This window comes from Culex quinquefasciatus, chromosome 3 (assembly GCF_015732765.1).
Source record: "Culex quinquefasciatus strain JHB chromosome 3, VPISU_Cqui_1.0_pri_paternal, whole genome shotgun sequence".
NCBI classification, from domain to species: domain Eukaryota; kingdom Metazoa; phylum Arthropoda; class Insecta; order Diptera; family Culicidae; genus Culex; species Culex quinquefasciatus.
In genome coordinates, this window is record NC_051863.1 from 77,216,311 (window position 1) to 77,225,887 (window position 9,577).

The 9,577-nt window shown below is 37.8% G+C and overlaps 2 protein-coding genes across 2 annotated transcripts; one reads left to right on the top strand and one right to left on the bottom strand.

The window, feature by feature from the left end:
* The first annotated feature begins 645 nt into the window (after positions 1 to 645).
* Positions 646 to 2,526, top strand: LOC6033806 (probable cytochrome P450 28a5). Its single transcript, XM_001844152.2, has 5 exons — positions 646 to 684; positions 775 to 1,019; positions 1,078 to 1,318; positions 1,388 to 2,018; positions 2,077 to 2,526. The coding sequence occupies exons 1-5, from the start codon at positions 661 to 663 to the stop codon at positions 2,514 to 2,516; spliced, it is 1,581 nt and encodes a 526-aa protein (XP_001844204.2). The 5' UTR covers positions 646 to 660; the 3' UTR covers positions 2,517 to 2,526.
* On the bottom strand, positions 2,517 to 8,931 carry LOC6033805 (sodium-coupled monocarboxylate transporter 2). The gene is made up of 6 exons (XM_001844151.2): positions 8,379 to 8,931; positions 4,051 to 4,102; positions 3,929 to 3,996; positions 3,715 to 3,869; positions 3,028 to 3,658; positions 2,517 to 2,972 (listed from the first exon to the last, which is right to left on the bottom strand). Exons 1-6 carry the CDS (start codon positions 8,895 to 8,897, stop codon positions 2,565 to 2,567), a joined length of 1,833 nt encoding a protein of 610 aa, XP_001844203.2. The 5' UTR covers positions 8,898 to 8,931; the 3' UTR covers positions 2,517 to 2,564.
* Positions 8,932 to 9,577: the final 646 nt, after the last annotated feature.

Below are 9,577 nucleotides of genomic sequence, written 5' to 3' on the forward strand. Positions count from 1 at the left end.
AGCGATAGACTGACTAACGATTTGGCTTGTCGTGGTTATTTTGGAAATGACTTTTTACTTTTCTCATAAACCATCGAATAATCACAGTTTTTTTTTTAATTTGGACTGAGCTAGCATTTACATCGAAATATTGAGCTGTTTCGTGATCAAAAAGGTTATTTTTTTTCAGAAAATCATTGAAAATAATCAAATAGGTGGATTTGACATGATATTTGGCGCGCAGTTACGCATACGTATGTGACGTTGTGAGCATGTATGAGATGTTTATTTTGAAAGATGATTAATTATTTTAATGAAATATTGGGAGAAGCGTGAGGAATCACAAAATCATAAATCACAAATAAGCATCAATCAACAATCAACAATCAACAATCAACAATCAACAATTAACAATCAACAATCAACAATCAACAATCAACAATCAACAATCAACAATCAACAATCAACAATCAACAATCAACAATCAACAATCAACAATCAACAATCAACAATCAACAATCAACAATCAACAATCAACAATCAACAATCAACAATCAACAATCAACAATCAACAATCAACAATCAACAATCAACAATCAACAATCAACAATCAACAATAAACAATAAACAATCATCAATCATCAATCAACAATCAACAATCATTGAGCAACAGTTGTTACTATGAAATGCCGCGTAAAAAAGTTGGTCAGTGTAAAGACTACCCAACACGCTTGTACATGTAGAGAGTCGTCGACCGCGCGTAACTGATAAACATTCTCAACAATCTTTATTTAGTATTTCGTCAACAGTGGACCGATGAGTAGCGGCGGAGACGACGCCGATCGGACAATGTGGCTAGCTGTGGTAGCATCCATTCTGATCTCGATCGCCACTCTTCTCTACCTGTACCTGACGTGGAATTTCAACTACTGGAAGGACCGTGGAGTGTCTGGACCAAGGCCGAAACTATTCCTGGGGACGTTCTCAAGTGGATTCACCCAGAAGGAGCATCCGGTGGAGGAGAATAATAGGATTTACAAGTTGGAAACGATTTTAAAACTTTTTTTTTCAATGAATGATTGTTTCTTCTTTTTGCAGCCATTACAAAAATGATGCAACTTTCATAGGCGGATTTAGTTTTAGGAGTCCTCAACTGTTTATTCTATCATCAACGCTCGCAAGAGATATTTTGCTAAAGTTTCATAAACATTTTCAAGCAAATGACGTTAGCATCGATGTATCTGCGGATCCACTGCTGGCCAGACATCCATTTTTCCTGCAGGGTGAAGATTGGCGCTTGCAGCGTGCTCAAGTGACGCTTGCCTTCACCAGTAATCGGGTAGGTCGTTGCCATGAAACAACATGCAATCAAAAACAACGCTTGAGAAAAATATTAAATTATTTTCAGTTGAAATCTCTCCTCCCATTGATGGACAACGTCTGCAGCAAAATGGATGATCACATTGAGCTGGAAGCGAAACTTGGACCAATCGAATCGAAAGAACTCGCTGCAAAATATACGACAGATGTCGTAGCAAGTTGCATTTTTGGCACCGAAGGGGGTTCTTTTACAGCTGAAAAGTCTGAAATTCGTGAAATCAGCAAAGCCCTCCTAAATCAAACGTTCATGTTCGTGGTACTAACAGTTGTTCAATCAATAGCACCGTTTGTTCGGCGGTTTGTGAAACTTAGTTTGATTCCAAAGCGTATTGAAGATTTTTTCGTTGGGCTGATGGGCGAGGCTATCAGGACGAGGAAAGCTAATGGAACTAGACAGAGTGATTACCTCGATTATTTGATTGGTCTTCAGGAAAAGAAGGAGATATCTGTACTGGACATGGCCGCCCATGGAGTTACGTTCTTCATCGATGGTTTCGAGACCACAAGTGAAGTGTTGGCGTTTGCACTGTTTGAAATAGCTATGAATCGAGACGTTCAGAAGCGGTTACGACAAGAGATTTTGGACACCGAAAATAGAGAAGGGTCGCTGTTATTCGAGACTATCATGGAGATGTCCTTTTTGGACCAGGTTGTCAATGGTAGTTGTTCGAACGTTCCGTTGATTTACCTCATCAACCAATGAGTATTCTTTTCCAGAAACATTACGTAAATGGCCTCCTGCATTTGCTTTGACCAAAGTGTGTACAGAAGACATTAATTTGGAACTTGCCAACGGCAAAAGCGTCATGATTGAAAGGGGCATTTCTGCGATATTACCAATCTGGGCGATTCAACTGGACGAACATCACTTTCCCGATCCGGAACGATTCGATCCCGGGCGGTTCTCGGAGGCGGAGGGTGGACACAGTGCAAAGTATTATCAGGAGAGGGGTGTATTTTTGCCGTTTGGAGATGGACCACGTGCTTGCATCGGTCGCCGGATCGGGTTGCTTCAGGTGAAACGAGCTCTGGTGGAGATTGTGAAAAAATATGAAATTACGATCAGCTCAAAGACGATACTTCCGCTGCGGATTGATCCAAAGCAATTTGTGGTTGCTCCACTAGGAGGGATTTGGATTGATTATAATAAAATTTAATTGATAAAAATTATATTCTCTTGGATTTATTTACATATATCACAACCATCACAGTTTAGTCTCTGCTTTTTCATAGAGGTGAACGAGGTTGTTCTGATCTGCTGTTTTCTTAGGAAAGAAATGACTCCTCATGAAAGGGGCAACCACAAGTGGATTCAGCTGCGATACTTCTTGTTTTCCAAAGCAGCAAGCATACAACAGTCCCGGTATGGCAGTGGAACAAACTCCAATAAGAGTATAGAATAAAAACGATACATGGTGGATTGACTTATCAAACTCTTCATGGATCATCGGATCCTGGTAAACAGTGGTCACATTGTCGAAATGGTATGTACATCCTGCGGTTGACACGGGTTTGGTCGGGTGAACAATTTCCTTTGAAGCGATGGCGATTTGTGCTCGTATAACGACGTAAGCCATCGTGGTAAGACCAGTACAGGCTCCTGCAAAGGCACACTGAAACGAATTACTTGTTAGCACCTAAACATTGGAAATCCTATGTAAGTTCTACCTTCGCGTCGATCCACGGCAGTAGCATACCCATCAGAAACATTCCCAACAAGGGACCAAGCGAAATAGGCACCAAACTCATGGAAAGTTGTAGCACTGTTCCGAGTTTTTCAACGACCAGAACCAAAACGACTGCTATTACGCCAAACACCAGTACGGTTCCTCTCATTAAATATCGTGTCTGCCGTTCGGTGAGTGGATTCTTTGTAAACGGTTTAACAAAGTCCTCCAGTACGATCGCTGCCAGCGAGTTCAATCCGGTCGACAGAGAGCTCAGCGAGGCACTGAATATTCCTGAGATGAAGAGTCCAGCCAATCCGGGATAATCTCCAAACACTTGCATCACCAAAATTGGCAGCAGCTGATCCTTTGCCCGGGCCAGCTTGGTCGTCAACGGGTCACAGTCGTGAAACGTGGCGTAAATAAGCAGTCCGTTGTAGAAACAGATCGACATCAGAAAGGTAATGCCGATGGTGAACACCACCAGTGACTTTTGAGCATCACGAAACGTTGGCAGAGACAGGTATCGTTGAATCATCATCTGGTGGATTGCATTTTTAGCCACCCAAAACGAACCTCCGCCGAAGAAGATGGCCCAGATGGTGGTTCGTTCCGTTGGATCTAAGCTGAAACTAAACAAATAGAAACATTGTTCACGCTGCTTCAACTCAGCATTACAACATCCTACTTTGGAGGTTCTATCCTGCCGCTGGCTACATTGCGTTCAATCAGGACACTGAGACCTCCGATATCTGCCGTGCCCTTTATGACGATCAAAATTAGTGCACCGACCATGACAACGGTTTGAATCACGTCCGTCCACACAACGGCTTTGATGCCACCCTAAAATTCACAAATTTAATCAAAACGATGCTTACGACGGTAAGTCAAATCATACTCACAATGCTAGTGTAAAAGATACAAACTGTGCATACGATTGTTGTGATGAAATGGATATTGATGCCTGAAACTAAAATTTACAATTTAAAGAAAAAATAAGATTTTAATCTCGAAGGTCAAACACCTTGATTAAAAGCCAGAGCTGGTACGAATACTACAATTGGCAGGTGAGATAACTGAAATACAAAAGAAATTAAAAGTTCATTATTTTATGAAACATAAACCGTAGAAGCAAAAACTAATGGTACAGAGCGTTCAATAGTGAAGTTTTTGAATAGTCATTTGAAATCATGTTTCTTGTCAACTCTGCCAGAGCAATCTACTTATTTCCAAAAAAAATTTAACATTCGAGAAATCTTTATTCTGTTTAGGGGCTGCATTTGCCTTCCGCCATTACATTAGTGTGACCCAAAAAAAACAATGTTGCGAAAACCTTCGGGCTCGCCCGGGTATCGAAGAGTTTTTTTTTGTCTCGGGGACAATGTTTTCATACACAAAAAAAAAATCATAAAATCGCTTAGAACTCGCGATTTGCGATTTACTGAAAACTGGCCAGTATCAAAAGCAAAGCAAAGCAATCCACTTTAACGAACCCCGGGTCTTTTGTGGTCTCTGTTGCAAGTTTCAGCTCATTTCTAAGCGTCCGAAGGTTATGTGTGATGAGTCACCCAAAACCTCTTTTACGCAAATGGACCGACGTTTTACTTCCCCATCCGATAGAAAGCCAGGAGGATAAGGTGGGAATCGAAACCGCGCCCCATAGCAACTTAGGGATCGGCAGCCGAAGCCGCTAACCACCGTGCCACGAGGCCCTCAGTATCATAATATGTTGTTTTTAAAACAATGAAAAATCTGTTCAGATTGCCTCGTCGTTTACTTAAATTCATAGTTGGGATTCCCATCAATGTTCTTGGTCCATATTGACCCAATTCGAGCGACGAATTAGTTTTTCATTTTAGTAAATTTTAGTATGATAAACATGTGCGAATTTTCGAAATTCCTCATTGACAATTTAATGCTCTAAAACTTTGTACATCAATCCGTAGCCGTAGAGCTCGATCCTGAAAAATTATTGGCGACTTAAAAAAGTCATTTTTGTATGAAAACTTTCATCTTCATCAACTTCAGGAGCGTTCTGTTATTACGTAACGCAAAAACTGGAGTATTGGACCCCCGTCCACCCTCGTTAGAATATTTTCATACAAATTTTTAAAAAAATGTATGGAGCGTAACACAGCCTTCAACCCCCCTTTATAAAAAACGCTTCCATTAAGGCTCGGGTATCAATGGGTTGATTTCAACCAATTTTGCTCCAAATTTACAACGATGCCATATTTAAGCAAAAACCCGTTCTTCAGCTCTGTAGAAAAATGTTCCAGATTGAACCACTAAAAGTCAAATAGATATGTTTCATATAACATGTATAGGGTTAGTGAAATTTCACGATTTCGCGGACAGCGTGAAATCCGTGAAATTTTATGTTTGTGTAAAACTGTAACTATTTTTCTCAAAATGATTTATGAAACTAGAATAAGAATAAAAATAATCTTATAAAATACTGTAGAAATAAGCGAGTGAATACCCTGGTTTAATTACTAACATAGGATTAATGATTTTTGACGATTTCGAAGACGGCGTCCCAGTCACGAAATATTCTAGCAGAGATGGTTCTGCCAGAGTCCTGCTAGAACGGTGGAACGTTTCTGCTAGAATGCTGTAAGAATATCCAGCTCTGTGAGAACTCTGCTAGAATCCTGCTAGAACGTCTTGACTGGGGTAACGTGAAATCTATCAATTTTCTCAAATATTTTTTTTTTCAAAATAACAACATAATAAATATTTTACCCATACAGACTACTTAAGTAAATTTTATTAGTTTACAATTGAAATGCTTGATATGAACCATTTGAGGAATTGTTCATTTTTTTAGAAACTTATTAATGGTAATTTGTAATTTATTGGAAACAGATTAAGGAAGGACGTTGTGATGGTTCCTTTAGGTTAGTTTAGTCATATTTTCATTGGCTGTAATAAAATTTTTACTGCATTTTATTTGAAAGGTATAGTTAAGAAGTTCTAAGTTCGAAGAAATTAAAAGAAAAAAGCATTGTTTTATTCAAATTAAAATTAAGGGCATTTTTTGCTTTGAAATCATTTTTTTAGTTTTTTTTTTGATTTTTTTTTTCAATTCAATTCGGATTTCTTGGTGAATAATCAAGATAAAATCAGTTCTTTTGCAATTCTTAACAGAGATTTGGAGTTCCTTTCAGCTGTGTGTTGCATCATAATCCATTTTGGAACAACTTCTATAACTAAAGCACTAACAAGAGCAAGTAAAATAAATTAAAAATGTCAAAAATTTCATTATGAATAAAAAAATTAAACTTATTTTTAATGTGCTAAATGTCGCAAAAAATTCAACTTATTGGTTTTGAACTTATTTTGGCTGTACAAGATTGTTGAATCTTGCTTTGATATGAAATTCAGTAAAATGAAGGAAATTCACGAAAACTTTTGAGCTTTATTAGTCAAATATAAAAAGTATAAAAAGTTCAATAAATGAGAATACGCAAGCCCTACATTTTGTTTAAAAATATATATAGAGCCCATCCATTAACCAGGTGGAATCTTTTTGGAAAATCAGGAGAATTTTTTTTTTGTGTCAGGTTCAAATTTATTCAAATTGTTTTTAGGTTATTTAAATAATATATAATTTAGCATAAAAAGCAGTTTCTATGATTTAAACATAAGGTTTTTATAGTTATTTTAACATTTTTCACGTTCCACGAAATTTGCGTGAAATTTGGTGTTTCGAAATTGAGGTCCCCGTGAAATTTGCAATTTTCGAGCGTGAAAAATCACTAAGCCTAGTAGGGTTAGTAAAATTTCACGATTTCGCGGACAGCGTGAAATCCGCGAAATTTTGCTTTTTCCGTGAAATCTCGTGCAATTTTATGTTTGCGTGAACCTGTAACGATTTTTCTCAAAATAATTTATCAAATTCAAATAGGAATAAAAACAATCTTATGAACTACTGTAAAAATAAGCGAGTTGATTTAATTACCGTCATCTGGAGTGAATTGGAATAGCTGTTTTGGCAATGTTGCAGCCTAATATTTAAATATTGTTGAGTGGTTTCGGGTACACTGAAAAAAATCTATTCTCGAAATCGTGAATTAAATTCACCAATGCTAGAACCACGAAGGAATATATTCACGTTTATAGTGCAAATGCACCATGAATAAATTCCTTCGTGGTTCTCACATTCGTGAACTTAATTCACGATTATGAGAATCGTTTTTTTTCTGTGTAGACCATATTCAGAGCAACAAATTGTGTACAACCATTTACAAATTTTAAGCATTTTACTGCTCTAAAACGTGCTCTCCTTATTCAGACTGTAGTCCCGATTCGCCCCACATGACGCTATTAATAGAGGGTTAGTGATTTTTGACAATTCTAAGAACGGCGAGAAATTCGTGAAATCTATTTATTTTCTCAAAACATTTTTTTTAAATAGCAGCACAAAAAATATTTCATGCATAAAGACTACTTAAGTAAATTTTATAGGTTATCAATTGAAAAGCTTGATATGAACCATTTGAAGAATTGTTTAAAATTTTTAGGTGTTTTTAGAGACTAACTAAATTTAGTAATATTTTCATTCACTGTTATTTTTTTGAAAGTTTTCAAAAGAACTTAAAATAATAAAGGTTTGTTTTATTAAAAATAAAATGAAGAAAATTGTTTGCCTTTGAATCAACCTTTTAAAACATATGAGCTTTTTTACTGAGTCCTGTTTAATTTTAACGATATTTGGTTTTTTGGATGATTGATTCCAGTGAAAGTAAAAAAAAACTTTTTTTTCTGTTCCCATTTTCAATAAAAATTTCGATTTTGTTACAACTTATATTACTTTTGCCTATTGATTTTATTGTTTTTTAAAGTCAGATGAAAACCTTGAAATCTATTTTAAACTCCACAGAAGGTTCAAATTATTTTATTCATTTTGGCTTTACAAGATTGTTTAATCTTGCTTTGATATGAAATACAATAAAATGTAAAATGATATAACAGAAGCAAATCAGCCAAATTTTTTAGCTTTATTATTTAAAAAAAAAGCAGTTCAGTAAATGAGAATACGCATGCCCCACATTTTGTTTCAAGCACATCCATAAACAAAGTTAATTTTTTTTTGAAAATTAGGAGATTTTTTTTTGTGTCACGTTCAAGTCTAGTGAAGATTTTTTTAGTTTATTGAAGAATATTGTATAATGAAGCATAAAAAGTAGTTTTTGCTATTTAAATACAAAATTTTCAGAGTTATTTTAACATTTTTCACGTTCCGCGAAATTTGCGTGAAATTTTGCGTTTTGAAACAGAGGTCCCCGTGAAATTTGCAATTTTCGAGCGTGAAAAATCACTAAGCCTAAACATGTATCATAAACATACCGTCGCCAGCGTGAACAGCACCGAACCCAACAGCCGAATCCTCGTATCGAACCTTATTTCGAGGTATTCGTAAACGGAAGTGATTTGCAGACTGTGAAACACTGGCAAGAATATAAAATTCATGCTGAACGCCATGAGGATGATTCCGGTGAAGATAAATCCAAAGTGTATCCCGTACAGGTACGTTTCGGTTGCTGCGCCCATCAGCGCTATTCCAGATATCCAGCTCGCTACCAGAGACATCGCTACGGGGAAGATCTTCATCCGGCGATTTCCGACCAGATAGTCCAGCGCTTCCGAACCTCTCCGCACGCTGGACGTGGCTCTGCGTTTTTGCTTTTGGTGGTCCTTCCAGCCGAAGTAAACTCCGATTCCGATACAAACCAAAAGCATCGTGGAAAATACCAAATAGTCGGCATGGCCGAAACGTTGCAACGAAAGGCTCACGTCCTGGACGGACAATCCTGGCGGGGCGTCCGTGGTCATTCTGGGTTGGTATTGCTGACTATCGTCACTCATTCACGATTTCAAACTGACATGATAGCAGGAGTAAGCAAACGATGTGGGCACCCTTTGCCGGAACCAGCTCTGCCACGGGAGGAATGAGTTATGATCGGATCAGTGCAGATGATGGTGCGCAATTCAGGAGCAAGTGTCCATTAATAGAACTGGTTGACGTCGCGAGAGATAGCCAGATTGTGGTGGATTCCCTTGGAATCTTGTTGGTTTGAGAAACACGTGAGTATCATATGGACTGCATCGTTTGAATCAAATGTCATGGAAAGTTCGCTCGGTATACCTTAAAAACTACGTTAAGATCTTTGAACTTTTTGGTAAAATTCGTACGGAAATAAATAACTAGATAGAAATTCCAGCACAGATAGTACAAGAGATCACATTCATACATCGAATTGTTGCCATATTCAGGTTTTGTTCTTAAAATAGGTGCTCGTGCACTTGTCACACTCGCGTCCAAGAAGCTTCTCCACGCGGAAAGATCGCTTCTTCCGGCCTAATCTGGCGCCCATTGTGCATCAGCACACGAATGTGACCATGTTGACATTCGGAGATAGGCGCGCGTCTTTGGGGCACATAATTTATGCGACTAGACTACGGATTATACGACGGCCTTTGTTATCGCGAACTACCATAATTCAGCGTGACGTTTCGTCAAATTGGAACGACAAATCTGCTAACTA

Excerpts from the sequence above, each read along its gene's own strand:
- LOC6033806 (XM_001844152.2), top strand. The coding sequence starts at position 661 with ATGAAATGCCGCGTAAAAAAGTTG. Across the intron at positions 1,020-1,077 it reads GAGAATAATAGGATTTACAA|CCATTACAAAAATGATGCAA; the intron begins GTTGGAAACGAT and ends TTCTTTTTGCAG. Across the intron at positions 2,019-2,076 it reads TTTGGACCAGGTTGTCAATG|AAACATTACGTAAATGGCCT; the intron begins GTAGTTGTTCGA and ends ATTCTTTTCCAG.
- LOC6033805 (XM_001844151.2), bottom strand. The coding sequence starts at position 8,897 with ATGAGTGACGATAGTCAGCAATACCAACCCAGAATGACCACGGACGCC. Across the intron at positions 3,870-3,928 it reads GTATCTTTTACACTAGCATT|GGTGGCATCAAAGCCGTTGT; the intron begins GTGAGTATGATT and ends TGTGAATTTTAG. Across the intron at positions 2,973-3,027 it reads TGCCGTGGATCGACGCGAAG|TGTGCCTTTGCAGGAGCCTG; the intron begins GTAGAACTTACA and ends AATTCGTTTCAG.